The following is a 16,060-nucleotide window of genomic DNA, read 5'->3' on the forward strand; positions in this document are numbered from 1 at the left end:
ACGCGCCTCGAAAAGGAAGCGTTCATACTTTTACGATAAATAGAAGAAGATAGAAAGAGGCGCACCAGCCGTACTTGACTCGTTCCCTTACACTTGATTGCCTGCAGGGCTTACTATTTTGGTCTTTCTTTACTTATATTTTTCACCATTCTTTCACAGCTTTATCGTGAGTATTCGTATACGATCGCATACCTTTATCTATCCCTTTCACGAAGCAAAACTTTTATTTCTCCACGGTATCTCCCTAGACGCGAAGACATCATTTATTTAACACAGAATCAAAACTCTGTGAAATTAAATTTGGAATACACGAGAGCAGGGACGAATCAAATGATAGCGGTGCCTACGTTCTTTAACTTTTCGTTACCTTTTTTCTGTATGCATAACTCACAATTCCCATCCAACTATGGATATACTTTCGAGGCGGTATTTTTAAAATATAAAATAACATTATAAAAAAAAAAAAAAAAGGTTAACTGAAAATGTTGAAAACGTGTGTAGTTACTTATATAAAACTTCAAGTTATGCGAATAGATGTTGATGTAATTCATTGTAATCTATTACAATTATATGATTCATCATATACGAATGAAACATAAATGGTTCCATGCAACATATATCCAAAGGTGTGATCTTGTGTTAATTAAAAATTTCATATCCTATGGATATACACTTTTGAGATACCTATAACTATTTATTTTTATTATCTATCTTTATGCACTGTAAACATTTTTATAAGTATATGTAATATATTAATAAATTAAGGTAATTTAATACAATAAGCAGAATTGATAACAATACAATTGTTAGAAACAGAGAAATAAGATTACACATACATATGTTAATTGTTAAATATAAATGTACTATATTTTATTTTTAAATATAATATCGAATGAAATTATTTAAAAACTTTATATCTTGTAGGTTATAATAAATATAAGAATGTCACACTTGGAGTTGGATCCCCAGTTTACACAAGGTTTACACCTTTTACATTCTACTAATAAAGATTCAGCAGAACAGCTACGAGCACTGTTAGATGAAGCAATTAAACAGAAATATGGGCCCTCAAAGATGTTATCAAATGTATTACATAAAAAGGTAATCAAATTGTGATTGATTTCAACACTATACGCAGGGTAACCAAGAAGAAGTATTTGAATTAGAGCAATTTTATATTAACTAAGATATTATAATTACAGAGTTAGTTCTGATATCAGGGCACTCATGAAGCATAGGAGATTTCATTCACGTAAAAAAAATGTCCAGTACTTGATCCCTCTGTATGAACTACCATTGTTACTTATTTTCTGAACTTGTATTTCTTGAATTTTCTGTTTTTTAGTATATGATGGAGGAACCAGTATTAAGCGATCACAGCAGCAACAGTAGTAGTAAAAAGAGTAAAAGTTCAACATCTTCTAAACATTCGAGTAAATCTAGTAAAAACAGTTCACCTGTGAACCTGCCAACGCGTGACACACCACCTGATATTATACAGACTGATAATACTCTAGCATTAGAAATATTAGAAGATGATCTTACATGTGTAATTTGTAAAGGAATGGATGTTGGAGCAAGAAACAGGCTTGTTGAATGTTTAGAATGCCACTCTTTGTATCATCAAGAATGTCATGTGCCACACATTTTAGATTCGCAAATAGATGTACCAGGATTAGTGTGGTATTGTTCGAATTGTTCCAAATCTCAGGTGTGTGTATTCACCCACATCATAGTTTATTTAAAATAGAAAGTATGCAATAAAAATGAATCTTCTTTTTCTTTTTTTGAAATTTCAGGCCTCAAAAGAAAGGAGCTCTCCAAAAACAGTGATAGAGAGCAAATCCAAAGAACAGAAAAAATCAAACTCCAGTAAGTTTCTTTCACCTAAAACACGAATCTTGTGAATTTGATTAAATACAATTATATTTCAAGTAGGTGGGGGAAATAAAGTGACACCAAATATTCACATTATAAGCGCTGATAGAAGATTAAAAGATATGATGAAGAAAGCTAAACAGGACAAACGAAATACAAATACTACCCCAAATTCAAAGAATTCTTCATCAAATTCACCGTTATTGTCTTCGACGAAATCTCAGGAAAAATCCTTACTGTACAAAATTAAATCAGGTGTAGAGTGAAGTTTTTATCTATATTAACGTTGAAACGATATCTTATATTTATACTAGAGAAAAAATTTGAACAAATTTCACTAAAAAGTATAGCCACAATGAATATAATTAACTTCTGATAGCAAAATCAGTGTTTATCATTGAGAATGACATAAATGATCCCTGAACAAATAATCTTAATTGAGTACCTTGCAAGGTTTCAAGCATTAGGTTGAATCTAATATTTTTACTTTTTACATTGCTGTTATTTTATTACAGTCAAACAATTTTTTCATTGAATTTGTTATGATATATAACAAATATACAATGTAATTTGATATTGTAATTTTAATTTGTACAAATATATCATTGAATTTCTTTAAAAAATTACAAGTTAAATAACTTATTAAATGTAGATGTAACTAAAAGTGGAAGATCATGGGAATTTTTGAACAGACATTACAATATCCATTTCATTTATAATACCAATATATTTTTGCAATTTTTCAAATGCTTATTTGTTTGTCCCTACGTCCCATTGAAAATTTGGCAAGAGTCATTTCGTTCTCGAGTGTTACTTAAAATCTACTTATATGCGAGATGGGGGGTTGAATTCTATTTACACAGGGCTTTTCGTTACGTCTACACGCTTACGTTGATAGATACACACTCACCCCATAACACATGTAAAGCAGCATTTAGCACACTTTTCACTCGTTATTACATACATACGTATTTTACGTGTAAGTTATATAACGAGAAAAGATACATTCAAAATCCATTAGGAATGAAAATGAGCCCATTTGACATTTTCAACCACGGTTCCCAAGATTGTATATACTTAAGGTGTTTCTTTCAGGGAACAATCATCCCCCCATCGTTTTCCGAAGCTTAACAAAGAATAATCTTAATTCGACATGATGTTCGGATTTGTCTATACTACGAAGCATGACATTACTAATCGACTCGTAAACCGTTAAACATTCCTCAGTTAATTACAATACAATACATACGTTGGATGCAGAATTGACAAGCATTTCAGATGGATGGAGTCAACTGTCGAGCGTACAAAGAATCCAGAAATTCCGCTGTATGGTATATTCCTTAATACCATATCTAAAACACAACAAATTAGTCAACATTCTCAATTTCTTGAAATAATAAATAATATGCTTCTTCTATATAATATATTAAAAAATATAAAATGAATTCTAAAATGATATCTTGCACTGTAAGGATTTAAGTTAACATGATTGATTCAAGGAATGAACAATGAGATTTTTTAAACTTAATGTAAGAATATGACTTTTCTTAAATGTTTCCATACTAATTTATAAGTACGTAAACATTTTGAACAATTTTATATAATGAAGGCTTTTAAGGAAAAACAGCAGAATTCCATTGGAATTTGTATGTGCACATTATGCATTTAAAAAGTGGCATGTTACACGGCCTTCCATCGAATTGTGCTCGAACTTATAGTATCCTTTACATACCATATAAGATATTCTACATGAAATTCTGAAAATAAACAATTATAGATGATGTACCACATAGTTATCAAGAATTTATCTTCAGACAGTAGAGACAAGAGACATATGTTATATTCGTATATGTTGTGTGCAACTATGTTAGCATACGTCAATCTGTGCTATATACAAAGATTATAAATTAAAAAGTTTTGTATGCCCTTCAACAAATTAATTCTTACATTATGGACGTTGTATAAAGATTATCATTTGTCTGTTATACGACAAATTATGAATAAAAAACATTTGTTTTATAAAAAATACAAGTTAATTTCGCAATTCCAAGAGCTTCGTTTTATCACTACACTTTACTATTTTCCATACATTCGAATAATATAAAAATACGGATATTAATATTCAATGAATATAATATAAATAATATCTTATGGATTATATACAATTAACATCCACAATTTAAGGGCTTGCAGTATATCTGTTCAAATATACACACAAATATATATTTCAACAGCTAATTCGCTACAATTAAAACCATCGCTCTTTATCGCCAAATATTTGTTGTACATTTTATACAATAATTCAATATAAAGGAATCTAAAAATATATCTGGAGAAAATAGCACGTGTACAAATAAAAAAATATCATCTTTTTAAGTAAAAGTTCTATATATCATTCATCTATTTTATTTTGATTGCTAATTTGATAAAGTATAAAAATAAAAGTAATTTTAATGTGAGATTAACAAAAATTGTACTATTAAACAAAAAGAGTAATATACTTTGACACATCATTCATGTATGAACACTATTTTGAAAAACTTTTAGTAGCAGCAGTAACAATGTTCAATATTTTTAACACTGTGTTCTGTTTTGTTATAAATTATTTTAATTATATTCTATGGACGACAAAGCGTGATAGTAACTTAATGATAAAATTAAAAAAAAAAAAAATCTTTAATATCATTACAACTAAATTATTGAATGTTTGTGCAAAATGAGATTCAGAGCATCAGACTTATAAAAGTAGGTTCGTTATATCGGAACAATATTAACGCCAATTAATAAAATTTAAATATAACATTATTTTTGAGATTTCATTTTGGAAGACTACACCTAATAATTTTATACAATGAAAATGAATGTAAGCTTAATGTGAATACTATCTACAAGAATGTTCTACTTTGTATATTTATTAGTAAAAGAAAATGCATTACTTGCATAAACAATTGTTTCTAATAATTGTATCATACTCTACAATATAAAGTAGAGGAAGAATATATAATTTATTTGGAAATGTGATTACTATTCAGTTTTTATACAACAGTGAATATCTTGTACACCCCTCTTAATTTGAATTAAAAAAAAGTACTACTCTTTTGTAGGAATCTAGAAAATTATTTCAAACATCTTGCATAATGTCGTTTAAATTATAAAACAAAATAATCTCTATATTTTCCTGACGAATTCATTGTATAAATAAACGTTGTTTAACAAAATAAGAATACCCAACAGAATAATCCTCCATTATTTATACGTAGTACGTATGTTTTAATTCAACATACAAGAAAGTTGACCTTAATTCCTTATTAGATAATAAACACACATTAAATAACGTGTTTAGAACATTTCAGAAAAAGATGACAACAGAATAGATCTATAAAATTCATTCTGTTATCATTTGTTCCATATTCACAGCTTACACTTTGCATGAAATGCACCCTGGAACGGTGTCGTGTACAATGTAAAATTAATCTATCATTATAACTTGTAACGTTTATGTTTTCTCAAACGTTTCTACGTGGACGAAAAACTGAATTAAAAATATAATATTTCAGGAAACCTGTAAGCACGTATAGTAAACATAAATATGCACATAATTATTTCGCACAAGATACGTGAAAAAACAATGCGCTAAATCACATAGAACAGATTGACGTACGACTTTCCGTATAGATAATTTGTTCGTCGGTATATAAATAAATATAATATACATATATAATAGAAAGATACGTAGGTCTGTTGTTCGTATAAAAGAAATCTGGGGACCTAGTAAAGTAGTTGAAATACACGAAAGTGTTAATTAAGTACAAGAGTGAGCGTAACTCCAGTCTTTCCAGACTTACAGGTTGACAAAATGGTTAAACAATTTTCTGTCATTAAATTAAATTGTTACATAGGTCTGTTACAATATAACAGTTTGTAAAAGCGCATGGAAAAACTTGGCAGTGTACAATGGGCAGTGAATTGAATTGTTAAACGCATAGTTGGGATAATGTAAAAAAAAAAGAAAATAAAAATATTAAATGCTTTCATAAAAATGCAACCTTGAAAATCAGACAGTCTTATATCGACTAAAATGTAATCCCAAGAAAAATACTGCTTGTCGTTGTGTCTTGCAAAATGTCTTTCGATGCGTTTTAACCATGGTGTTGACCAATTGACAAAATCCTCTAACACCTAAAACCAGCGCCAAATACTTATTAGATGCATACAAAACTTTTTACACATTTTCCTCAAGGTTCATTTTTCTTAACAATCGAGAGAGTTTAAAACCTTTTTCTCGTCAGTGTACAATATAAAAGATCTTTGCATCAATTATGTGTTTTATGCTTAACAATATACGATAATAACTATTTTTGAACGGATAATGAATTGATAATTATATCTCTATAGACAATAATACAACTTAGAAATAATAGCTGTAATATAGTTTGTAAAATAGTTGCAAAATCATTATATGATTCACATAGTGGCCTTTAAAAATTATAGCAACAGTCATACTTATATACGAATAAATGTGTAAATAGAAACAGACTCAAAAATTGAAAAAAAAAAAAGAAACAAAAAGAAAAATTTCTTTATGTACTGAATATACATAGATAGGCCTAGAGTAGTCCGAGCTGCTCTCATAATCTTTTAATTCTTCGCTTCATTTCCTTTGTAACATTTTAATTTGAATTACCTTAATTTAATATTATCATCTCTTTCTCTCTCGCTTTCACCCACGCACATTCATACACGCGCGCGTGTGCGCGCTTTTTCTATCTCTCTCTCTCTCTCTGAAAGGGTTTTCTACCCTCAACTTATATAATACATATACAGACCCTCTCTAACTAGCTCACTACGATCCGTGGAGGTGTATGTTGTGTGATCTTTGCTTTATATATTTTTATGTATATATATATAATATATAACATATTAATAATTATATATCGTAATGAAGATAGTAGGCATAGCCACTCGTGCTCGGATCACAGACTACTCGCTGTCGTACTATTTTTGTACAGACAGTCTGATGGACACTATGGCTTCTTCTCACTTTTAATTTTACACACATTATTTCTTTCATGTTATATATGTTATCCGTATTTACGTATACACGTATAGACATTCGGTCAACGAAGAAATGAAATTGTTAAATTTTGTAGATAGTATTTTGCATAAATTTCGCACCTCAAATCCTTAAACGTGTACTTGGTATATATATATATATATATATATATTTTAATTATATAATAAAAGATCTCTTGTCACTGAAATCCAACTAATTGCATTGAGATTCTTTTTATAATTTAAATTTAATTCCTTATAATTATTATACGTATATACGTATAGATCCACGCATATATGTATACTGAAATGAACGATATCTATAATATTAATGAAAAACGATGTAAAAGTTTAAGGGTCAGAGTGGCATTTGATCAATTTATACTAATATCTGTACGTGTGCACGAGCGTATTTCGATACGGCCATGACATATAGACGCAAAATACTACACCAGGACTAAACTTATCCTGAAAATAACTACCGCCTGACTAGCCTTAACGAAATCGCACGTATTTACGGCATTAATTATTCACATGGTGTGTAGATTTGTACATATGTAACGAGGTGTATCTGATGCATGAAATGGAGGCACTAGTCTGTGTTTCTGGAGAGATTGACGGGTCCTGGGATGGCGACGAGGAGGTTGTGTCAGCAGGCACTGGTTTCCTCTCCTTCGAGCGTGCACGCTACGTTTTCTAGCCTATGCGCTAGATGTAATTTGCGACAGCCCGCGTCTGTCTCCAAGGCCTCTAGGATCTAAAAACATTTATTAATTTAGCTGGCAAAATTATAAATGATACACAGAGTCTCTGAGCTGTGAAGAAACAGATGTCTGGTATTAAGAGTAAAGAGATTAAAAAATATCATTTGTAGCTTACTTGTTCATAATACTTGCTGACATAGATGTAAAGTTCTTTCAGTGCTGCGATCACATCAAATTCATTCGCATGGGACGCGCTCAACTGTTGCATGGCACTAGACATTTCTTGATCGGTAATCTGCGGCAGTCTTTGTACGTCCGTGTAAAAACGGCCAACTTTTTCTCGGTAGTGCGGTATATCCTTGGCAAAGAGTAACTTGTTAGAGGGTGAATCTTTTCCTAACCTATGCTCCGTCATCGAACAAGAGTCCATAAACGTTTGCGCTATCACGGATAAACTCGAATCGACCGTTGTAGATTTATTAATATCAAACATGAAGTCTGGATTTTTAATAAAATTCACCCAAAATCTAAGCGGTAAACTATTCGATTTCCATGCATGGGGCACTTCCGGGTCGACGATACCGTGTTGCTTCGCAGCATCGTCGAGAAGATCGAACAACCATTTGACAGCACTGGGCAACGCTTCGTTCGCTGTTAATATCGTGTTCAAGAAATCGTCGACAAACTTTTGTACGGTACCCTTCGTCGACAATAATCTAGTCAAAAATATCTCAGGGATCGCTTTGTGCGTCCGTTCTGGATGATGATGCTTGCTACCGGTGAAACCCATTCCCGGTGGATAATGGCTGTCCTCTATAGGCCTTACTAAATGATACAATCGTTGATTACCACCGTGACCGCTTTCAACGTCACCGTTCGCCGTTATAATTGGCGGCGAGTGTTGGGATTCGAAATACAAACCGGTGACGGGATGATTGTACAATACAGGACTTATTAGATTGTGATTAGGCGTGGATGGAAGATGCGTGGACGAACAATGATTCGCGTGTCGATGTAAATGATGGTGATGAGGGTGGTGATGAATCGACTGTTGCTGATGATGGTAATGAGACGGTTTGCAGTTGTGACACGGTGGTTTGCAAGCGACAGAAAATCCATCGTTCTGTCTGGGAATCAACGACATAACCGCCGATTCCTTAACGCCATAATGAGCCAGAGTGTTTATCTTTTTCCATTCACCGCTACATTTTGTCGTTAGATCTTCGTCCTGAAGAGTCAAGTGGCCACCTCTACCGTGTCTCCATTCCAAATCTACGTCATGAACGGACGGCCTCAGTGAGAAAGGAGTATTTTTGTAAAGAGCATCCAATATCTTGGATTTTACTTGGTTAATAGTATCACAATCCAACACTTTGCATTGTATCTTCTCGTCGAGATCATCTTGGACCACGTGCAAAGTGACGACGCTATGCTCGATTTGTTCGCGAAGCAATCTCTCCTCGGACAACGAATATCTTGCGTCGTGTGTTATCACGTCTACGGGACCTTTTTCTATTTGATGCTTTATCGCTTTGAACAATAAAAACAGAGACGAACCCGCGTAGTCTTTCAGATAATTGTACATACAAAGCGCCATCCAATTGGTTAACATCTTCTCCACTACGGACTCTGTTCTCCTCAGCATCAGCTGTGGATGTTTAGTGTTCACCGCTTTCTCGATGAGTCTCAGTAAAAGGTTCATCAGTATGTCGGTCGCGTATTCCATCTTTCCCATTAAAACGACCATCAGTAAAGATGCAACGTTCACTTTGTCTCTAATGTTAAAGTCTTTCTGAGCCTCTAAAGTTTCGATGAACGTTAATACAAAGTACTTATTATTAATAAGCTGTTCGAACTGGATCATCGCCGCATCGTAGTTCGTTCGTGAAACGTTGCTACGCGATCTGGGATCGTTTAATATCGGATGATGGGTAACACCTGGAAAAAATACTTTCATAATATAATTTTTATGATCGAGAGTCGGTATACCGGACGATTCCAGGTCAGCGGTTAAATCCGTCATATCTGTCTGTAGCTCGGCAAACGCTTGCTTGCATTCCATTCTAACGTTGCTCTCAAGCGTATCCATTTGTATCTGTATGCGTTTGTACTCTCTCTCAGCTTGTGTGCTTTTCCTTCTATATATTATCAACACCAAAACAAACAGAAACACCAGGCCAAACGTACCAGCTGCGATTCCAGCGATTGCTTCCGGTGGAATTGGATAAGATTTAATTACGTCGTAACGTAAATAGCCAATGGGAAACCTTAAGCTTCTACCGACACGTACCACCACCAATGGCAAACCGTTCTCAGTTTTAATTCCAAGTTCATCGGTATCAGCTGGTTGTTGATCCGGTGGTATGCAAACTAATTGAGTAGAAGCAAGAGATGTTACGTTGCAAGGCATCATTCCAACCGTGACGTTTACATCGGACTCGTCGCTGGCGAAAATCAAATTTTCTCCCTCGATAACCAAAGTGTCACCCTTGTACAATTTAACGTTTCGCGGAAATGCTAAGAACTTCGGGTCCTCCACGTACAGTAAACGGTATCTAAGATTCTGAAAATGCTTCTCCAAGTCTCGGACGCTTTCCACGTTGTCCATGATAAATGCGATTTTCAAAGATAATTTTGATTCCTTCAACTTCAACGACTGTGGCAGGTTCGGACCGTTAACGGCACGCTCGCTTCGTCGAAGACTCACGAAACGTTTAGCGATGCTGGGGCTAGGACATTCCATCTGTGTCGGATTTAATACAGTGCAAACAGTACGGTTTACCGGTAACGCTTCGTTGTCGAAGTATACCTCCATTTCAGGTTTTTGAATGGTGTCCAAATTGGTACCGTGGACGGTGATCATTCGGCCACCGGAAGCAAAGCTCGTCAATGGTTTAATCTCCATGATAGTAGGATCGTGGGTGTAATTGTAAGGATTACCCTCCAAAGTACGGTTCGCACCGTCGATGCTCAGAGTCAGCCTCTCGATTTTTCTCACTCGATCGGACTTGCTCGTTACGCAGGTCAACCTGGTGCTGCTTGCCTGTGTTGCGTTCACGTGACACGGCAATTCGTCCAGGTAGGCTGAAATGGTGCTGCCAATGTTCAAGTACATACCGGTTATGGCAAGCTGCGTGCCACCGCTTTGAGGGCCGACCGACGGGTAAACCCCTGACAGTCTTATATCTTTGTAATTAAATAACACCGCGCTCTCTGTGTAACCAGCGTCGTTACCCACCACCACCGAGGCAGTGTCTGTGGCTTTGTGACGTCCGGTACGACAAACTATGCGTACGGATACCTCGTAGTCGACCAAGGTACACGTAGTGTTACCAATCTGAATTTTCCCTTCCACGTCGCTCTCTTTCAATCCCAGATTACTTCCCTCGATGGTCACCAGCGTACCACCTTCGATCGGTCCGCTGAGAGGTTTAATCATGTCTATCCTTGGTTTCGGGCATTCGGTGAACGGCGAATGCAAGCAAGAATGTCGGTACACGCAACTGTTACCGCACCAAGTACATTCGAATCGAGTGTCTCTGGTAACGCAAAGAGAACAATCAGCGTGTTCGCGATGGGAACCAAGTACCTCGCACTTGTAAAGTATAATCGTAGTTTTGTCTACGTGATGATGAATGTTCCACACAACTGTTACCTCTGCCTCGTATTCCCCGGTGATCGCTTCGTACGAATAAACGGTTTTATCACAAACTATGTACCGGCTACTGTCGACCCGGGCTTGTACTTTCAACTTTGCACCCTCGATCGAAACGATACATTGAAAACCACTGTGTCCCACTTGCGGATGGGGTAGATTCTCGACTTCGAGCACTATCTCTTTAGGTACGCTGTTGGGCAACATCAATGGTTCCGTGCGTTGGACAAATCTTGGACAGTACTGTGCTCCGTGTGCGGCAAGACTCGCTTGATTCTGCGAACAGACAAATTTTGTTATTAACATTTATTTTACTAAGAAACCTATTGTATAATTATCGAAGCCCTTACATTTTCTCCTGAAATAATACCCTGACAACTTGCATTGTGCGTACACTTGTTGTCGTACACGCACCAGCTACACGCCCATTGGGACTTAACGCATTCCGTGCACACAGTGTGTCTAGAGCAATCGAAGAACGCGAAATTTCGTGAAACGAAATCTTTGTTCGTCTCGCTGGAACGTACAGACAGTGGTACTAAAACGTGATCGGCTCCGTCAGGTATGCTGGGTCTTTCGATAACCGGCGGTGTAGGACACGTTAATCCAAAACCAGTCATTAACGCGTCTATGGGTTCTGCCTTCCCGAATACGCATTTATAATTAGCACCTGCCGGCAATTCAGGTAGAGTTCTAATCGTTAAATGAACCACCGTCGTCTTTTGGTTGATAGGCATACGATCAGGAAGAACTTGTTCAAAGTCGATACACTGTTGTCCTGTGCCTAAAGATAACCACCTTGGACTACTGTGACTTGCTTTCTGGCAATCTCCTCTAACAGTGCATCTGAAAAATACATGTACGCGTTGTAAATAAAAAAACTATATTAAGTATATTTAAAAAATATACAGGACGTTTATTTACCTCTTTTCCAATGAACACCATCCGCAATAAGGATCCTTTGCATCGAGACAACTACTGCAATTAGTGTAACTGCTACAGTGTTCAACCTGAACCTTTGAAATTTTTGAAGTTGACAGAACATAAATATATTCTCCATCGGGTGAAATTAAGCTGTCGGGCATTATTCTATTTCCTTTATCGATTACAATGCTTTCATAAACGAACGCTTCAGTTCCAGAAAGTAAAACTTTTTTCAAGACTCCATCGTTAGTACCCAGAAACGCTACTGTATGACCTTCTGTATTAGCTATCGTTACAGATGTAACGAATTCATCGGGAAAATGTAAGATTGCTTGTCCCACAATCGGTGACATTCCAGAGATTTTCAAACCCACTTCGCAAAAGTTTAATATGTTGCCTGTTGTCTGAATATAAAAATAAAATAAATGGAAAAGTACATTATAAAAAATGATAATGCTAAGTGTATGTATGCTTTATACTTACTCCTGCTGTTGGACATTTTCCATCTTGAATCGGACCACTGACATACCCCATATTTCTGTATTTGGTACTACCGTTAAAACACATGTGGATATTTTCATTAAATTTCGTTTCAATCTCTTGTAAACTGTATACGCAAAGCGCTGAACGAGATGATGGTTCGTTGGTGATACCTCTACTTGGTGAAAATACAGAGACAAAGACAGGGTCACCGACCGAGATACCAAGTTGCATGGCTAGATCGCTACCAGCTGGTGCTACTTTTGCGTCTTGTACTAAATTATAAAACTGCGTTTTTCCATCGCCTAAATCAACGGTACATTGTAATGTCACCTCTGTGTAACTATCATAATTTGCGTCGCTTATACAGCTTCGTGCCAATCTAGAGATATAACCCAATTCCTCTTGTTCAGGCAGATAAGATTGTTTTTGTACCAATAAAAAATATGCATAATCACTGGCATTGAAACCGTATACGTATTTAACTAAAAAATGGTCTCTATATTTAACATCAATGTACACAATTGATTGTTTGTTAAACGTATATTCAGCAAACTGTAAATTGTGAAGATTTCTACTGGAAATTGCCGGCACGTCGTGCCTATAATCTCCTCTATTAGTAAACGTTGTGCCAACATAAAGGATATTAGTCTGCCCCCATGCATTATATTTTTCAGGTCCAATGAAAGCATAGGTAGAAGAATTTTCGTCGTTAGCTGCTACGCTATGGGGAATGAATTCTGGTTTGATAGATATGTTTGACATTTTGTACTTTTCACAAGCACCTTGAAGTAAAGAACCACACGCGATTAGCGTTTGTGATTCGAGATCAGCGATTAACAGTTTGTTGACATTATCCATTAAAGATGTTGTTATGTCTCTAGAAGGGCAGCCTGTCGCGTGACACTGAGGATTATCCAGTCTTGGTCCTGTAAATAATTATTATATAAGAATTTTAACGTAACAAAAATGGTACAATTTATCGTGCCAAGCGACGGACTCACCTGTCGAAACATATTCCTCCAGTTTAAGATTAGAATCTAACTGTAACAGTCTATTGATGGCACCTGCGTACAATCGTCCTGTGGCAGGATCTATAGTAAGGTGATTAAATCGAAGGGCACCTTCTCTCGTTGTATTTGGATCTAAAGGATAAAATCCATATCGTTGACTATCCCCCATAGGAAATTGTGTCACAACGTGTAGAGATCTGTTTTCTTGTACCGGTGGAGTAGTACTGGCAGGTGTGTCTATCGCTGCGGTTACTAGTACCACCAGAAACCATGTGGCAATAGACATGGATGAAAAGGATAATTGATGGAGCGGTAGCAGCAGCAGCTTAGGAAATGACACAGTAGGTGAAGTGGGAAATGATGATAGTCCCAAGAATCTCATGATGTGTAGACGATAGTTGACAAAGCACATGCGCGCGCTTTATGCGTGCGCGTTTGTGCGTGTATAAGTCTAGGGTCAGGAAGCGTAGAAAGTATAATAAGGGTATGAGTCCCACTGGTAGAAGGCTAGCGTTAACGCGGTACTACCAGCTATACGTGTATCCAGGCACCGACATGATGCTCATTGCCTGGTACCTCTGAAACATACCAAACATCACTAACGGTTAATTATAAAAATTTCAATCAACATTGTTACTAATGTTTATAAAAGATTATTAATTGTATAAAAGATTTCATGAATTTCTGAATTTTTTTATGTGGATATCTGTAGAATATTTGTTATTCTTTAAAGTACAACAATTCAATCTGAAACAATTATATACCTATGCACCATTGTAAAGAACAGAAGAAAAACGCCGAAACATACATTAAAAAATATCGTATTGTTTTTCTGTTTTTAAACAGAAAACGATTAATGAAATATAGTTAAATAGTTTCGAACAATTCTAAAGTAAACTGTCAAAATGTAAATATTGTATCACTGACCGATTTCATTACTAAAACATCTCGACGACGATGTCAGGCTAGGGCAGATGGCTCCACACTTTTTCAGTAACGCCGTTGCACGCACCGCCCTTCATTAGTGTGAGCAGCATAGCTGCACTTGACAGCTAGGAGCAGAGTCTTCGTATAAAGGCAAAGATAGCTGAACACTCCTTATCAATAATCGTTTAACAAAACACAATCGCAGAAATAAGTTGAATTGTTCCCATATAAAATACTCCTTCGTTCATAGATGCTCCTTTCACGATCGTAAACTGTAAACGTATTTACAAAGAATTAATTAAAAAGAGAAAGAATTATCTGTGAGATGAAAAAAAAGCTTTAAGCCTTTGATTCACTCGTTCCAATATGATCATTAGTCAGCTCCCGTAACTTTTTCTTCGTTTTACGATCAATCCACATACGTATGCTATATATTACTTAATTCAAATAAAATCGTACACACTAACTTCTCGCTTACAATTTTCTAATTCTTCACAAAGAAGCCAAAGTATGAAACACGACTTCACGATGGAATGTTCGTACGCGAGAGTCGCTACGACACATCGCGGATATATGCACTTATGTCCTTGATACGAGGCTTCGGTACAAGTATTTCAGATGGTGGAACACTGAAATTATACACACCGAAGAATCACTAAAATTTTCTTATTGTTCCCTTCGATAACGTATAAAGAATATAAAATACTGTCCCGTCACTTTACAATAACATTAAACGAGGAGGAATCGGAATGAGCCGCCATTAAAATTCGACCGACAGCGACAGGCTGCACGAGTTTTAAGAGCAAGTTGGGGGCCGTGGCTACGGCATGCGCCGCTTGTTCATTATCTTTTTCTCTCTCTTCCTCTCAACGTACATTTCCCACGGTTCAGTGTCTCTCCTTGACTAGTTCTATCACTCTTACCTCTCAACTTTCCTTTTCTTTCTCCCTGGTATATAGATATACCTATAAACTACAGATGCTGCGTCCTCCTGCGGCTAAATAATACTTTTTTCCAATGTTAGACACGTAGTATCTACTAGGGGCTAGGAGACTAAATTCTGAATTTATTATAATTTAATAAAACCAACTTGATGGGATGATTAATTTGAAACAAGGAGGAGAAATTATATATAAAAATACCTTTGTGTATGTTATATCCAAAACACGATGCAGTTGATATTATTTTAATAACAACAAGATGTTTACAATGAAATTCGACTCATAACTTTATTGGGTACAGCACCTCCAACGTTTTATTCTTTCTTTTTTTCCATAAGCTTTCAGTGACGCCTAATTCTTGTTACACCTTACTAGCAAAGGTTTCGATGTTGATGGTACATATTTTTGTTTCTTTCACTTTTGTACTCACATTCTTTTTTTTTATATACTGCATAAATAAAAACCCTTTCTTGAATATTTCTTCTT

The 16,060-nt window shown here is 35.6% G+C and overlaps 2 protein-coding genes across 9 annotated transcripts; one reads left to right on the forward strand and one right to left on the reverse strand.

Moving 5' to 3' along the window:
- The first annotated feature begins 27 nt into the window (after positions 1-27).
- On the forward strand, positions 28-7,108 carry LOC117604955 (integrator complex subunit 12). Of its 5 annotated transcripts, none has more exons than XM_034325602.2 (5): positions 28-166; positions 925-1,101; positions 1,346-1,711; positions 1,800-1,872; positions 1,936-7,108. In XM_034325602.2, exons 2-5 carry the CDS (start codon positions 943-945, stop codon positions 2,142-2,144), a joined length of 807 nt encoding a protein of 268 aa, XP_034181493.1. In that variant the 5' UTR covers positions 28-166; positions 925-942; the 3' UTR covers positions 2,145-7,108. The 5 variants fall into 5 exon arrangements, with proteins under 5 accessions (XP_034181493.1, XP_034181490.1, XP_034181491.1 ...); XM_034325599.2 differs by lacking the exon at positions 28-166 and adding an exon at positions 470-626; XM_034325600.2 differs by lacking the exon at positions 28-166 and adding an exon at positions 471-626 and having other exon boundaries at positions 1,939-7,108.
- On the reverse strand, positions 6,418-16,031 carry PlexB (plexin B). 4 transcript variants are annotated; one of them, XM_034325593.2, is made up of 8 exons: positions 15,776-16,031; positions 14,634-14,905; positions 13,698-14,284; positions 12,697-13,622; positions 12,214-12,617; positions 11,640-12,135; positions 7,810-11,565; positions 6,418-7,687 (listed from the first exon to the last, which is right to left on the reverse strand). In XM_034325593.2, exons 3-8 carry the CDS (start codon positions 14,116-14,118, stop codon positions 7,580-7,582), a joined length of 6,111 nt encoding a protein of 2,036 aa, XP_034181484.1. In that variant the 5' UTR covers positions 14,119-14,284; positions 14,634-14,905; positions 15,776-16,031; the 3' UTR covers positions 6,418-7,579. The 4 variants fall into 4 exon arrangements, with proteins under 4 accessions (XP_034181484.1, XP_034181483.1, XP_034181480.1 ...); XM_034325592.2 differs by lacking the exon at positions 15,776-16,031 and adding an exon at positions 15,557-15,749; XM_034325589.2 differs by lacking the exon at positions 15,776-16,031 and adding an exon at positions 15,112-15,548.
- Positions 16,032-16,060: the final 29 nt, after the last annotated feature.

This window comes from Osmia lignaria, chromosome 5 (assembly GCF_051020975.1).
Source record: "Osmia lignaria lignaria isolate PbOS001 chromosome 5, iyOsmLign1, whole genome shotgun sequence".
Lineage (NCBI taxonomy): Eukaryota > Metazoa > Arthropoda > Insecta > Hymenoptera > Megachilidae > Osmia > Osmia lignaria.

What these genes read in the sequence shown, in the direction of transcription:
- LOC117604955 (XM_034325599.2), top strand. Translation starts at nt 600, where the DNA reads ATGGTTCCATGCAACATATATCCAAAG. An exon ending in CATGCAACATATATCCAAAG is followed by an intron (nt 627 to 924) that starts GTGTGATCTTGT and finishes TATATCTTGTAG; the next exon opens with GTTATAATAAATATAAGAAT. An exon ending in ACAGAAAAAATCAAACTCCA is followed by an intron (nt 1,873 to 1,935) that starts GTAAGTTTCTTT and finishes TTATATTTCAAG; the next exon opens with TAGGTGGGGGAAATAAAGTG.
- PlexB (XM_034325593.2), bottom strand. Translation starts at nt 14,118, where the DNA reads ATGTGCTTTGTCAACTATCGTCTACACATCATGAGATTCTTGGGACTA. An exon ending in GGAGGAATATGTTTCGACAG is followed by an intron (nt 13,623 to 13,697) that starts GTGAGTCCGTCG and finishes AATTATTTACAG; the next exon opens with GACCAAGACTGGATAATCCT. An exon ending in GTATTATTTCAGGAGAAAAT is followed by an intron (nt 11,566 to 11,639) that starts GTAAGGGCTTCG and finishes GTCTGTTCGCAG; the next exon opens with AATCAAGCGAGTCTTGCCGC.